This window comes from Notolepis coatsorum (genome assembly GCF_963971535.1).
Source record: "Notolepis coatsorum genome assembly, chromosome: 5".
NCBI lineage: Eukaryota > Metazoa > Chordata > Actinopteri > Aulopiformes > Paralepididae > Notolepis > Notolepis coatsorum.
In genome coordinates, this window is record NC_140169.1 from 164,422,784 (window position 1) to 164,439,468 (window position 16,685).

General features: G+C 39.8%; 1 protein-coding gene across 1 annotated transcript in view; it reads left to right on the forward strand.

The window, feature by feature from the left end:
• The first annotated feature begins 6,404 nt into the window (after positions 1–6,404).
• The window catches only part of stk39 (serine threonine kinase 39), a 166,001-nt gene continuing 155,720 nt past the window's right edge, over positions 6,405–16,685 (forward strand). Inside the window, exons 1-2 of the mRNA XM_084314652.1 lie at positions 6,405–6,597; positions 15,923–16,035. Coding sequence (XP_084170778.1) covers positions 6,492–6,597; positions 15,923–16,035 — 219 coding nt within the window. The 5' untranslated portion in view covers positions 6,405–6,491. The remainder of the gene's footprint in view (positions 6,598–15,922; positions 16,036–16,685) is intronic.

The following is a 16,685-nucleotide window of genomic DNA, read 5'->3' on the forward strand; positions in this document are numbered from 1 at the left end:
TTAACTAAATCGACCACCCTCTCCATCCCTCACATCATACTGTTAGATTCAAGGCCATTAAAGTGTCCATTAAAATGAATGAGTCGTTTACTAAAACGATCAGAGGGCAACAAACAGGACAATAGACATGTCTCACGTGAGCTACTATGCCACCTATTGACAGTGCAATGCTCTGTCAGCAGAGTGTAAATTAAATAGCCCTATATATTGTGTTATAAACAGCTGTTGTGAAGGGCCAGATTAAAGCTGAGAATCTACATTTATTGTTTTATATACCTTGTATATTATTTATATATACACGTTATATCCCTTTAAGTCGCAACATGCCCGGAGACGGCGCATTGATTCGAGACGAGAACTGAGGTTCGGCAATAGACAGCCACTTAAGTATATATATGGCAGCAGGTGCGAACAGTAGCTGTTCGTTCATCCAGTCATGTAGTGAGAAGCAGTTCGTCTAACTGCGAAGTGAATAGTAAAAGTGTCAGATTTAATGCAGTAACGTCAAGTTCGACTTAGCTTAATGTGAAGTAAAGAGTCGTTAATTATTGTGTATCGTGCCAACAGCAGTTCGTTCGTGTGCAGCATTACCCAGCAGTTCGTTCGTTTAGCTAGTGGACCTTAGCCAGCACACGAGGAGGCCTAGTCGGAGAACCTACTGGACATGTGCACATTGGAACCGACGGCGGCGATTGCAGAACCAGTATTGGTTGGATTATAGTGATTGTGGAACGTACTACCCTTGGAGAAGAGCATCGTTAATCTCCACTGTCGTTTGGATTTAACGACCGTGAGGACCTACTTCGGGCTGGCTTCTTGGATTGAGGCTAGCTGGCTATCATCATTGCTATCGTGCAATTGGATTACAGTTATTGTTTTTGATGCTGAGCTTTGGATTACAAGGACTGGATTCTGTACGTGAAACCCCTTCTTCTTCAATTGATCAGACTGAGTATCCGAACATTCCTCTCTCCTCCAGAGCTTACAACTCTGGGAGGAACCCCCTTGTCTCCAGCGGTACCAGCGTTTCCCCTTATAAGTGCCATCCTACGCCAGGCGGCGTTAGCCTAGTACCCCATCGTAGGAATTATTCTATTCCCATTGACTTCTGCTACTGACTGACTTATGCATATTCTTCGCCATACAAGCGCGACCCTAATTCTCATATATGTACAACTTGATGCATAATAATAAATACCCTCAATGATATTTCTTTGTCACCGTGCCGTGTTATTATGAGTGTCTGCCACAATTAGATGTACTGTCTGGCAAGTAATACTAAGTACATAACTAGCAGTGGTTTAATCTATCACAATCTTTAATACAGTCAGGGTTTTGTAACCCCTCAGTTACAACAGCCCTCGCCTTCAAGTGTCTGATCTAAAATTAGGTTAGATTAGATTAGATTCAAATGTATTGTCATCATGCAGCACAAGTACAGTACAACCAAAATAAGTTTGAATAAATGAATGAATGAAAACTTTATTTAACAGATTGCAGAATGGGTACAATACAGTACGGCTCAATACATACAATTGTTAAGGGGATGCAGACCTGAGAAAGATGTTTGTCTTGTTTCCATCAGGGTCCCCCATTTTCATTTCATATATATAGTTTGGCATCCAAGCAGAGTGCAAATGTAACAGTAAAGTGTAATATAGTAATATATACAATGTACAGATGATTAAACTGGGTATAAAATATATAAATTAGTACTACTGAGTAATAGTGCTATCAGATGTATGTATTGTACATAGTTGTAGTATTAATACGTATATGTACAGTGATACAGGTATAAAGACACTGTGGTAGTAAGTCATACTGGCCAGCAGTGTAACTAGTAAGAGTATAGGTAAGGGATATGTACAGATATAGATATAGAGCAGACAGAGTACAGCAACTTGCAATGGGCCTGGTCTACAAGATACATACACTACACCACTAAGATACCATGTACATGTCAAAATACTTCCCAAAGGTCAGTGAATACCACGACCACAACACCAGAGGGAGCTCCACAAATCATGTTAAACCCAGATTCGGCTCAAACAAGAGACTAAACACGTTTCATAAATTATGCCACATCAATGTGGAACGCCCTACCCACAGCTGTAAAGGAATGTGAATCACTACCCACATTCAAAACCGCTCTTAAAGAGCACCTGCAGGAGGCTGCGGAGGGACTGGGAGACCCATGTTACTGACCAGACACTCTATATCAGTGATGGCTGTTTACTGCAGAGTGGAGGGACTGGGAGACCCATGTTACTGACCAGACACTCTATATCAGTGATGACTGTTTACTGCAGAGTGGAGGGACTGGGACTCTGGGAGACCCATGTTACTGACCAGACACTATAACAGTGATGACTGTTTACTGCAGAGTGGAGGGACTGGGAGACCCATGTTACTGACTAGACACTCTATATCAGTTATGGCTGTTTACTGCAGAGTGGAGGGACTGGGAGACCCATGTTACTGACCAGACACTCTATATCAGTGATGACTGTTTACTGCAGAGTGGAGGGACTGGGAGACCCATGTTACTGACCAGACACTATATCAGTGATGGCTGTTTACTGCAGAGTGGAGGGACTGGGAGACCCATGTTACTGACCAGTGACCAACTGACCACACACACTCTATATCAGTGATGGCTGTCAGAATGTAGAGCTATTCTTTTTTATGTAGACCACTTATTTTAACAAACAAAAAAACACCACTTATAGCATCTTTAATATAAAAAAGCTGAATAAATGGGGAACACGTAGTTATTGTACAATTCTGACTTGATGAAAGGCTGTTTATTATCAACAGGCCTGTGGCCTAATAAAAAATGTGGAACCTCTGACCTAACAATCATTTTGGTGCAAATGAATGGCAAACCTTAGGCCACAGGCTACAACATCTACACAACGGAAGGTCAAATTATGGAATGGGATGTACTAAAAACTATATATTATTCTAATTTTAAATAGTTTCCATCATGTTACCCTCTGTGCAGCCATTGACAACTGAAAGGTGTAACGATGGCGCCATCTACTGTTCAACGTCGTCACTCTGCATTCGGAACGCAGTGTTGCAACCATAGATATATATAACAGCATGATTGACTGTTTATTAGAGCCTTGACTAGCCGTAGCTACAACCACTTACGTCAAGGCTCTAATCAGGGGCTCTAATCTAGGGGCCTAAAGACATTTCTTTTTAACGAGGCATTTTTTTTTTACTTTCTTTTTTACTTCTATTCATTTTATTATTATTTAATTTTTTTAATGTTCTTCCATTTCATTGGTTGTTTTATTCATTTTAATTGTTTTTATTCATTTAACTTTTTATCTTTATCTAGAACTTTGCGATTTTCACAAATATACAGTGTGGCACACATTTTATTTATTATTATTATTATTATTATTATTATTATTATTATTATTATTATTATTATTATTATTATTATTATTATTATTATTATTATTATTATTATTATTATTATTATTATTATTATTATTATTATTATTATTATTATTATTATTATTATTATTATTATTATTATTATTATTATTATTATTATTATTATTATTATTATTATTAATAAATCAACATTCATTCATTGTATACCCATGTACATGTGACAGGTACCCATGTACATGTCAAAACTCAAAATACTTCCCAAAGGTCAGTGAATACCACAACCACAACACCAGAGGGAGCTCCACAAATCATGTTAAACCCAGATTCGGCTCAAACAAGGGACTAAACACGTTTCGCAATTATGCCACATCAATGTGGAACGCCCTACCCAATGTAAAGGAATGTGAATCACTACCCACTTTCAAAACCACTCTCAAAGAGCACCTACGGGAGACTGCAATTCGAAACTGGCCCCTGTAAATGTCCTAACCCAACCCCCTCCAATGTACAGTAAATGTCCTAACCCAATAATACACAAGACCCTCTTCTTGGGACCAAGTAAGGTTTCGTCGATAATCCAATTTACCCCCCAGCCCCCCACCCGCCTACCCAACCACCCCCCCCACCCAACCACCTCCAATGTACAGTTACCCCCCCCACCCCACCCCACCTACCCAACCCCACCCCCCACCCAACTTCCTCCAATGTACAGTTTCTACGTCAAATGTATATACTCTCTTTTTTAGACGCTTTTTGTATCACAAACAGTACTGTATTTGTAAATCTGGTACGTCATAAATGTAGCAGTACTGTCTATCTGTATGTCATGTATGTCATATATGTTATGATGAATTGAAAATGGGAGACCCTGGTGTAGGGGAGAACGGGGGACGTTGTCACATGGGTAGGTTGTCACATTCATTATATTTCACCACCAGAGGGTCCTGTCTCCCATACTTTGGTATTTAAATGTCCATTAATTTGGGTCAGAGTCAGGGATGCAGTGGCCGTCCTAGTAGTTCGCTGAGCAGAAGTACGCGCAATCACGCACGGATGTGTACGCGCAGTCGTGCACGGATGTGCACTCGCGCGCACACAAAATGCGTTCACAATTTCCACTGGACTCGTCGCGCCGTGCGCCAAGTACCCGGCGGCCGGCACTTATCTATCACCTAGACTTTGCATAATAATAGGATAACGATAGCATAACAAAGAACGAGAAGAGCCAAACCAAAATACAAGCCCGTGGGGGTTTGCTTGAGCTGTGGAACCTCTCACTATGTGACAATGGTCCAGACTGGAAGGATCAAGGATGAGGCATTAAGTTGTGCTTCAGAAGGAAACTGTCCTTCTGTAAACCAAGTTACATTGTTAATTTAGTTTGTATTTACTTTTCTAGTTTAAGTTCATTCAATTAAAGAAATTGTAACTACAATTACATTTAAAACATTGTTTGTTTTTCAACCATAACTGTTGACAATATAATTTCTTTATATATTGAAGGCTACATCCTGCTAAATTTTTCAGCTTCTCTATTTCAAGGCAATATTTACAAAAACTAAACTAAAACTAGTAATTTCCTATACAAACATGTTTCCCACTATTTATTCTGCATAATAATCATCTGTTCTGTGCGCATGCTCGCACGTGCACGTGGCGTCCGGGCAGTTCCCATATTACGACTGCACCACTGGTCAGAGTTCACCTACATTGTCATCTTTGGAGTGAAACAGCTGAATTTGAGGTGAGAGGGCTTTTTGTGTTTTTCATGTCCATTTGTAAATATTCCGCTCCTCAGTATTTTTCTTCTAGGCTTTTACACAATTGGTTTATAATGAAACAATTATTAACCTTAACAAGTGTGAAGGGATAGCTATTAGATTGTTGTTAGCTAGCTAACTAGTTGTTAGATGGCTGTTAGCCTTGATGTGCCCAGACCCTACATTTGCCATCACTGTAACAAGTGAATGAGTGTTCTTATTTTTTTTGTTTTGTTATATAGGATGGCCTAAAGATGTGTTCCTGTTTATGTTCATGTTAAGATGCATTAAGTTATGTATTTGTCAACTTGTCAATGCAATTAAACTTTCAAATTTAGTTCTGCCTTCTTGTCTTCTTTTTAAGAATTTCTCCCATTAAAACACATAGTGACAACCAACCCCATAGTGTGTGACAACCATCCCCATGATGGGGTTGGTTGTCACAATGTGTCAGAGTGTCTTTGATCTGTGAATTCAGTGGTGCAGTGCTGGGCAACCACGATCAAACGGCGTTTGGGCTTCGAAGTGCGCGCATCCTATTATTATGCAAAGTCTAGGTGATAAGTGCCTAGACTTTGCATAATAATAGGATACCGTTTGGCCTCCGCCCATATTACAACTGCACCCCTGTCGGTGATTAACTCTTTGTTACAATACATTGGGAAATAAGAGGGATACACATTTCAAGCCAACATCTTAAGCTTCAATTTAATGTAATGACTATTGAAAGATGTTTTGATAATGAGCAATTCACACTAGAGTAAAACGTGTGACAACGTCCCCCGTTCTCCCCTAAACAAGACGAAAGTCTTTCTCTGGTCTGCATCCCCTTAACAATTGTGTGTATTGAGCTGTACTGTATTGTACCCATTCTGCAATCTGTTAATACAATTTTCAATCAATCAATCAATCAATCAATCAATCAATCAATCAATCAATCAATCAAGTATCCCCACGGCGTGCCCCCCCTCCCTCTTTCCGCCCGCCCCGCCCCCTCACGAGCTCCATGTAACGCGGAAGTGCAGTGGTCTCTATGCAGCAGCAGCAGCTGACACTTCTCTAGTCATACTGTACAGTCTGAGGCCCCGCCCCCTCACGAGCTCCATGTAACGCGGAAGTGCAGTGGTCTCTCTATGCAGCAGCGGCAGCTGACACTCCCCCCGCCCCCTCACGAGCTCCATGTAACGCGGAAGTGCAGTGGTCTCTCTATGCAGCAGCGGCAGCGGCGGCAGCTGACACTTCTCTAGTCAGGAGGTGAAAGCGAAACACGGTACAGTCTGAGGTCGCAGCGAGGCGGCTCTCATCATCCTCCTCATCATCATGGCGGAGCAGCACCAAGGCGAAGAACCTCCGGCTCCCCTCCTCCATCTCCAGAACCAGAACCACCCGATCACCAGGGAGTCCTACCAGCTGCAGGAGGTCATAGGTTAGTAGTAAAGGTTTTTTTTTTTTTTTAATGATGCGATGATGGTGTGAGACTGTTAGGAATATTATCGTATTATCGTATTCGTGTCGTATTATCGTATTATCAGCTGTGGGCCTACCGGCGTTTTGTGTTGTTGTCATGTGTCAGTTAGTTAGTGCAACAGCGTCTTGTCCTGCTGCTGCGATGATGATGCGGATGTTATAATAATAACGGTCGTATGCATTATTTCTGCTGAGGCGACTGACAGTTTCTGTTTTTGTATTTTCTCTGACACATTATTATTATGTGGAAATTGCGGTCGTGTCAGTTGGAGTAGAGCTGCTTCAGATAATATCTCTTGTGCTGAGCGATGCCTTTTTATGGCACGTGTCCAGTTATACTGAAATCACAGATATGTATGACTTATTCATCATAAGTCATATTCATGAATACATACATGTGTCGTTCGTCCTCTGGGTGATCGTGTTCGGAATATTGACTTTCACACACGTCACCCTCGTAGACTACAATACTTGTTAGTTGTTACACAGTGACCTAACTGTTATAACTACTAATACAATTCTGGTGTAATAAAATAATAATTAGATTAGATTACATTAAATTAGAAATCAAATTTGTCATCATACAGCATAAGTACAGTACAACGAAAATAGTGCAAATGTAACAGTAAAGTGAATGAATGAATGAATGAATGAATGAATGAATGAATGAATGAATGAATGAATGCATGCAAAGTTGCAAACTTTATTTAACAGATTGCAGAATGGGTACAATACAGTACGGCTCAATACATACAATTGTTAAGGGGATGCAGACCAGAGAAAGACTTTCGTCTTGTTTACATCAGGGTCCTCCATTTTCAATTCATAGTGACATTTATGACATACACAACATACATGACATCATGACATTTATGGCATAGGGACATACATGACATACAGGTATTTAGTACTGTTACATTTATGACATATACATGACAACAACATATATGACATCATGCCATTTATGGCATATGGCTGTTGCTTCGTATATGGTCAGATAATATTATCTCTTGTGCTGCTGAGTGATGCCTTTTTATGGCACGTGTCCAGTTATACACGACTACCACTGAAATCACAGATGTATGACTTATTCATAAGTCATATTCATGAATACATACATGTGTTGTTCCCATGTTATTATTATTCGTTCTCCTCTGGGTGATCGTGTTCCGAATATTATTGATTTTCACATGTCACCCTCGAGTAGACTACAATACTTGTTACACAGTGACCTATAACTGTTATAACTATACTACTAATTCTGGTGTAATCAAATGATAATTAGATTAGATTAGATTAATTCATTAATTTAGATTCGATTCATAATTACAGCACAAGTACAGTGTACAACGAAAATAAGTTTGGCATCCAACCAGAGTGCAAATGTAACAGTAAAAGTGCGATAGTAATATACAATGTACAGGTGATTAAACTGGGTATAAGATATATAAATGAGTACTACTGAGTGATATTGCTAATCAGATGTATAGTTGTAGTATTAATATGTACAGTGATACAGGTATAAAGACACTATGGTAGTAATAAGTCATACTGGCCAGCAGCGTAACTAGTACGAGTAGGTAGGGAATAGGGATATGTACAGATATAGATATAGTATCTACAGATGTGCAAAAAGGATTATATGCAGGTATATCCAGACAGATGTGGATATATATATATATGGTAAATATAAATGTATATATATATATACAGCACTATTGTACGCTATCATACAGAGTTATATGGATAGACTAGTGAGGTAGGTAGTTATGATTACTATGATTACAGTGTAGGGCAGTTGTAGACAGTGAAAGTAGTAGGTACAGTAGGTATAAATTGAGTATAGGAGTTCAAAGTGTGTACAGTATGGGTAACAGAGCCTAGAGTGTATAGGCAATGGAGTTCAGAGTTTATATGGTATACAATTATAATGATAATAGTAGTAGTAGTAATAATAATAATAATACTATATTATTTTGCATATGATTATTATTATTATACCAATGGAGTTATTGTTATAGGCTTAAGCTGTGTCCCCTTGTATAGCCAATTGCATTATTGCCATGCAACATTTCTGCATACTACAGCAGCCTGCCGTGGATAGTACTGTCCACTTCCTCTGACTTCCTCTATACTCATATTACAAATTTTTTGAAAAACTGTGTTCTGCATAATTTGGTACAACGTTGAGACGAGAACATTGACTATAGTGTAGTTGTTTGAAAGGTCAGGTATTTGGTTCAAGTTTGAATTAGACTCCTCAGGACGACTCCCTAGTGGTCAGTTGAGGTTCTGTCTACGACCTCTGCAGGTGAAAAGCCTATATACGCTTATCTTTTCAAACTCCACACCACAACGCTTTACATTTCACGCAGAGGAACCATTTATTCACAGAAAAAGTAGGTTTATCGTAATTGTTTTCAGTATTTTCAGTGTTTTTGGACTGCAGGTGGGTTGCCTGCTTAAAGGAACAACACGTTGGGGAAATACACTTATTTGCCATCTTCCCCCGAGAGTCAGACGAGAACTCTTGAGTTTTTAGCACAAGGACTGGAAGCAGTAGGGAGCAGCTAGCCTAGCGTAGCGCAAGGACTGGAAGCAGTAGGGAGCAGCTAGCCTAGCTTAGTGCAAGGACTGGAAGCAGTAGGGAGCAGGTAGCCTAGCTTAGAGCAAGGACTGGAAGCACTAGGGAGCAGCTAGCATAGCTTAGCACAAGGACTTGAAACAGTAGGGAGCAGCTAGCCTAGCTTAGCGCAAGGACTGGAAGCAGTACTGTACCACTTCCGACAGCTCCAAAACTGACTGGGATTTTAAAACTATAAAGTCACAACAATTAATGTAAAAATACTTAAGAGATGTTACTTTTATCTCAATTGCAAGCAATAGCCTATGTCATTTATATATGCTAGATCACATTTATCAATACAAGTTCTATTTGTTTTTTGTGATAAAATGTGATGTCTGCAAAAAATAAATAAAAAATCCATTATAATCAAGACATGAATGGAATAAATCATGTTTATCTTGAAAAGTATGAATGAAACAAGGTGGAGGCAGACAGTGAAGGAACACAGTGAACCCTTTTGTTAAATGCTTACTGTACCATATTTACTTGTTTTCACCTACAATTCCCACACTTTCAGGTCCAGTGGACCAGAACACCATGTATGTAATATAAACGTGTAGGAGGCGCACAATGTGAAAACGTGTTATTATTTTACATGTTCTTCACAGAAAATGAGCCGAGGCCAACGCGTCTTAAAAAAACGAAACAAAAAACAACAACAACAACCAAATTCATCATATCATTTCTCTTTTGGTAAACATCGAAAATGGTTCCCACAGAAGAGAACGCCAGGGTTAAGCCATATCGGCGTTTGATAAGGAACAGGGCCACAGCCCCTCTCTGTTTAGCCATCCCTCCGCTCTGTTCTCATAACCAACTGTTGAGCGGCTGATCTCATGATCTCTCGTCTCTGCGTCTCCTTATCTGTCTGCAGCACTTGGCATGTTGTGTGTCGTGTGTCAGGATTCTCTTTGTATGAACAACCTCACCTTGCTTCTCAGTGTGGCCTGTTTTTTAATGAAACCCCCCGACACACGAGTCGACTCAGAACGTCGGCAGCAAGGCCGTGCACAGACAATTTGGGGGCCAGGGGCTCAAGCGGGGGTCATTCCTAAATTAATATGGCCTTCTTCTTTTCGTGGATAGTAGTATACAACTGACAACTAGGGATGTACATGACTGACCAAAATCATTTTCGAATAGTCTACTCTACTGTTCTTAAGACCGAATATTCCAATATTCGACCACCCCCAACATTTTATATATTTTTTAATTTTTTTAATTTTTTAATTTTAAATTATATTAAAAATATATTGTTATTTTCTGTTTCAGTTAAAATTCAGTTAAAATGTTCAGTTTCAGTTAAATTCAGTTATTATTTTTAAAAGAATGGGTCATTAAAATCAAAGGGTATTGCACATAAATAGGCACTTCAGAATCTGAAGTTCAGATAATCGGCTCAGCTGACCGACAATAAATCAAAATGACACCATTCACCATCGTAGCCTATAATAACAGCATTGCATTAGCCTATCAATCGGTTTTTAATAAACACACAGAAACAGTAGCATTTGCATCTTTTAGATCAATTAGGCTATGAAAATTAGGTTGCCTCTAAATATAAAAATGAATTAAATAAGAATGGTTTGCTGCTTAAAAAAAATAAAAGTATTTTATTAAAAATACAAATACAAATAAATTAAATATATTTTTTAATTATATAAAAAAAAAATCTACTCTGACATGAAAATCGAATGTGGAGACTGGCATCGACTATTCGAAAATTCGAATATTCGAAATTATCCCTACTAACAACTAACCTTCTTAGGGCCCGGGTCCACCTATCTCACATTTTCACCTGAAAAACGCTGGCAGTGCGCCCGGTAGTACTGGGGCGGAGCGCATGCGGTGATAAAAGTTCAGCAAGTTTCAACTTTAAACGCTGTGTGCGGCCGCATAAAAAAGCTGAAAGGCGCTGAAAAAAGAAGCCGACTGCAGCGCATTACCTATAGGCGGCCACAAGCGTCCGCATACGCTCCCCCCCCCCCCATTGGGATACATTGAAAAAAGACGCTTGCGGTCATATGAGGCAGGTGGACCCGGGCCCTTACTGTCCTCTACTGTCATGCACTATATACTAACACATACTAACTCGACACTGCAGCACTCAAGTTTGAACACTTTGATGAACATTGTTACTCAGCTGTAAGAGTTGTACCCTTCCTGCTGACTTGTTGTACAAAACTTGTAAGTTGCTTCCGATAAAAGCGTCAGCTAAATGAGAAGATGTAAATCTAAATGTAAACATTTCCATCTTCATGTTTGAAAAGAAAAAAAATATCTTTTTGGGGTAACTTGGGGCAAAAGGGCAGGGGCTCAAGCCCCCCTTCTGCCCTATCTGTGCACGCCACTGCTCGCCAGGCTAAACACCAACTGTACCCTTATGACGCCATTTCTTCTTGGCCGGCTAGCTCTCTCTGTCTTAGAAAAAAACAAAAAATATGGGGCAACCTGGTTATATAAAGGTTAAACAGATAAAACCTTAAGTAATTGCGGTTTCTTTTGTCAGGTGTCGCGTATAAAAGCTCAATGGAGTTATATATGAAATACAAACAAACACACGCTCAGAAAAACAACAGATCAGCCACGCAAATACCACAATACGTTTACATTTAGTAATTTAGCTGACGCTTTTATCCAAAGTGATGTTTTAGATTAGATTAGACTAGATTCAAATGTATTGTCATCATACAGCACAAGTACAGTACAACGAAAATAGTATACATGTAGCAGTGAAGTGCAACAGCAATATACTGTACAATGTACAGGTGATTAAAATGGGTACAACACATACAAATTAGTACTACTGAGTAATAGTGCTAAATCAGATGTTTTGTACAGAGTTGTAGTATAATATGTACAGTGATAATGTAAGTCATACTGGCCAGCAGCGTAACTAGTAAGAGTAGGATATGTACAGATATAGATATAGTAAAGGAATATGTGCATGTAACTACAGAAAGGTATGGATAAGTTCTGTACAACAAGTCAGCAGGAAGGGTACAACTCTGGTAGCTAAGGGTCAGTAACATTGTTTGTCAAACAGTGTCGAACTTGAATGCTAGTCTTGAGTGCATAGCTGTATAGACATATTAGCATAGTAGGTAGTAATATAGGCATAGTTCAAGTTTCAAGTTTCTTTAATAGTTGTCATACAGAAGTACAGAATACTTTTATACAAAATGCTTCTTTCTGTTACGCTCCAGAGACTGTGCTAGACAAAAGATAAGTATGAAATAAAATAGTATAGTATGTAAAAATAGAAGTAAAAATAGAAGTCACGTACGTAGACACAGTGTTCAGTATATACATATGTACAATGTTCGATGCAGAATAGAAGTAACTGAGTTACCATACAATGTACAATACACTATGCAATATACTAATATACAATATACTATATAGTGCAAAGCAGAAATGGGATGAGGTACAATTTAGGTACAATTTACAGTAAGGTGTACTGAGGTATGGGTTGTAGTGCAAATCCTTTACCAATAAATATTAAGTATGTTTAGGTGTTCTAAAGTGTGGAGAGTGGGTGCTGCAGTGTGTTGTTTGTTTAAAGTGAGTGTGTGCGTGTGGATGTGTGTGTTGTGAGTGCATGGTAGGTAGTAATATAGGCATATTAGACGACTTAGTAGTAGTGTATGATAGTAAAATACTTTCAGAATTTCATATTGAAAAAGTGTGTTTTTAGTTGACGGCTGAAAATTGGTCGGGTCTGTCCTGACTGGTGGGAAGTTCGTTCCACCATTGTGGAGCGAGGACAGAGAATAATATAATCATAATAAAACACTTTATTTGTATAGCCTTTCATTTCATACAAGAATTGCAGCTCAAAGGGCTTCACAACAGAAAAAAATAAGATTGGCAGAAAATGAGGACATAAAGTGATTGATTGATTGATTGATTGAACATTTTAATTAACAGATTGCAGAATGAGTACAGTACAGTACAGCTCAATACACACAATTATTAAGGGGATGTAGTGCAGACATATAAAAGCACAGTTTTTCACATTAGGATCTAACATCCCAATAGGCCACCTTGTTTATGGTTTGATTCTATTGCAGTTTAAAAAAAAAGACAGTAATAAAAGGAGTAAAATAGTGCAACAGTGCAGTGCAATAAAATAGTAGAATGGAATAGACAGAGTAAAAGGTTGCAACAATAAAATAGTTCTGAATGACTGTTTAACAGTTTAAAACCGTCTTTACCTTCCCTGTTTTGGTATCCACAGTTTAAAACCTGACAGTCTTCCTTCCTGTTTGCTACCCACTTTGACCCTTTGAACCTCCCTCTCAGGGCAAACCTCTCCGCAGTTCAGTTCAGGCCTGGGTCCCCCACACAGTTTTAAAACCCGACAGTCTTTCTTCCTGCTTGATACCCAACCACGCAGTTGACCCAACAGTTTAGAACCTGTAATAAAAAGTAATAAAAGAGTCAAATAGAATGGACAGAGTAAAATAGTGCAATCTATAGTACAATCAGCAGCATAGTGTATTCAAAGGCTAAGGTGAAGAGGTACGTTTTTAGCTTATTTTTTTTATATGAAAATATTTAGAGATCTAGCTTCCCTAATGTCCATAATAGGTAGGGTGTTCCATAGCTTTGGTGCATAGTTTGCAAAGGCAGCGTCCCCGATTTTCTTTAGGCTGTGGTTGGGAACCTTCAATAGACCAGTAGTAGATGATTGTAATATTCTAGAATCTAGAAGGCACATAGTTGACTAGAGAATTTGCAATGTAGCTTGGTCCTGTTCCAATAGCCTGCTTCTCTTTGATGAGATCCCCCAGGAGCGTGGATAGGAGTTGGTCCCATGCGGCCAGATGATGCAGAGCGTAGGGGTCTTGAGGGTGTGTACGTTAGAGACATAATAGTAGCTAGTAATACAGGCACAGTAGAATACTTAGTAGCAAAGTACATCACAGTAAATGAGGGTTAGTAGCAACAGAGCGACAATAAACTACTACACATAAATGACCATCACAGTCGCTGAGCATTTGGCCAAAAAAGCCAAGGCCAAAGCACAGTGGCGACTCGACTGCGCGCGACACGGTGACCGCCGTCGCCTTTCGAGTTCACTTTCAGTCAAGCGTGTGATGATGTTTATGTTTATGTTTATTAGGATCCCCATTAGTCATCATCCACGTGTTGACTATTCTTCCTGGGGTCCTCACAGATATACACATACAAATATGAAACATTCAGTGTAAATCAGTCATATATCACATACATCATCAATAGAAAATAAAACAAAAGGTCATAGGTGAATCCATTTCACTATACCTTTAAAAAAAAAACAAAGTAAACAGAAGATGTTTGGATAACATGGCTGCAGCTACACTCATGCATGACATATATTGACTTCCTTCCGGCGTATGGCTCCTTTAACCCTTTCACTGCCACACTACAGAAGGTTAACCCTTTACCGTCGGTAGTGTGATAGTAAAGGGTTAACTTTATGTAGTAGTGTGGCAGTTAAAGGGTTAACCTGCTGTTGTGTGGCAGTGAAAGTGATAACCTTCTGTGTATTGTCGCAGTGAAAGGGTTAACCTGCTGTCGTGTGGCAGTGACAGGGTTATGTTTCTTTTTGAAACTGTCCTTGTTTTTCCGTCCGTATGATATGTAATGGGATCCTATTCCAATATGTTATGGCTCTATACATTGCAGTTTTCTTTAGAGCTTTGGTTCTAGGCAGAGGTAGGGTAAAGCGACTACTTGAAGCATGTCTGGTATTATGGTCTTGTCTACATGGGCCTGGTCTACAAGATACACTATACGACTAAGGTACCCATGTACATGTCAAAATACTTCCCAAAGGTCAGTGAATACCACGACCACAACACCAGAGGAAGCTCAACAAATCATGTTAAACCCAGATTCGGCTCAAACAAGGGACTAAACACGTTTAATAAATTATGCCACATCAATGTGGAACGCCCTACCCACAGCTGTAGAGGAATGTGAATCACTACCCACATTCAAAACCGCTCTTAAAGAGCACCTGCAGGAGGCTGCAATTCGAAACTGGCCACCGTAAATGTCCAAACTCCCCACCCCCACCCCCTCCTAATAGACAGTCTCCTCCCCACCGCATGTATATATTCTCTCCCACCCACCCACCCCCTCCAAATGTACAGTCTCCTCCCCCACCCACCCACCCCCTCCAAATGTACAGTCTCCTCCCCTCTGTATGTATATTTCTCTCCCACCCACCCACCCCCTCCTAATGTACAGTCCCCTCCCCATCATATGTATATACTCTGTCAGGATCTATGGGTAACAGTACTGTATATTTGAATACCGTTTATGTCACAAATGTATCAGTACTAAATACCTGTATGTCCCTATGCCATAAATGTCATGTATGTTGTGTATGTCATAAATGTCACTATGAATTGAAAATGGGGGACCCTGATGTAAACAAGACAAACGTCTTTCTCTGGTCTGCATCCCCTTAACAATTGTGTGTATTGAGCCGTACTGTATTGTACCCATTCTGCAATCTGTTAAATAAAGTTTTCATTCATTCATTCATTCATTCATTCATTCTATCATTGGTGGATAAAAGCATAGAATACAATTGATGATGTGAGTCTGTCGGTCCTCCTGGCTTTCCGTACTTTCTAATTGCCCTGTGTGTCTACGGTCGCAGGCAGCGGAGCCACGGCGGTGGTGCAGGCGGCCCTCTGCGGCCCCAGACAGGAGCGCGTGGCCATCAAGAGAATCAACCTGGAGAAATGCCAGACCAGCATGGATGAGCTATTGGTGAGTACAAAGGATAAATAAGGGATATCTTTTCTCAGGGACTCGTGACGCAGCGTCCCCCTCCCTGTGCCTCGCTAATGCTCTCCTAATTATGCCGGCGTTCTCCTCTCGTCCTCTCTTGTCTTCTGTTGTTTTTGTTGTGTGTGTTCTGTGTGTCCAAGTGGATGAAAAATGGAATATTCAAACGAGTGGATTACTCTCCAGAGGGCTCCCCGAATAATGCATTGTCAGCTATAAGCCTATTTATGTACATAATAAAGGTACACGCCAACTTTTTGGGACATTAGCTTATTTGCCATCTACCCTGGAGTTAGACAAGCAGATACATACCCTTTTCTTCTCTGTGCATGCATTAGGCTTAGGGAACAGCCGTACCGTTGATTGATTGAAAACTTTAATTAACAGATTGCAGAATGGGTACAGTACAGTACAGCTCAATACACACAATTGTTAAGGGAATGCAGACCAGAGAAAGACTTTCGTCTTGCTAACATCAGGGTCAATTTTCAATTCATGATGACATTTATGACATACACACAACATACAGATATACAGACTGTTTCAGTCTCTCTCTGAGCACAGCAGACTGTCAGTAGGTTGAGGGGGCGTGGTCCTATGTTGAGGGGGCGTGGTCCTATGTTGATGGGGCG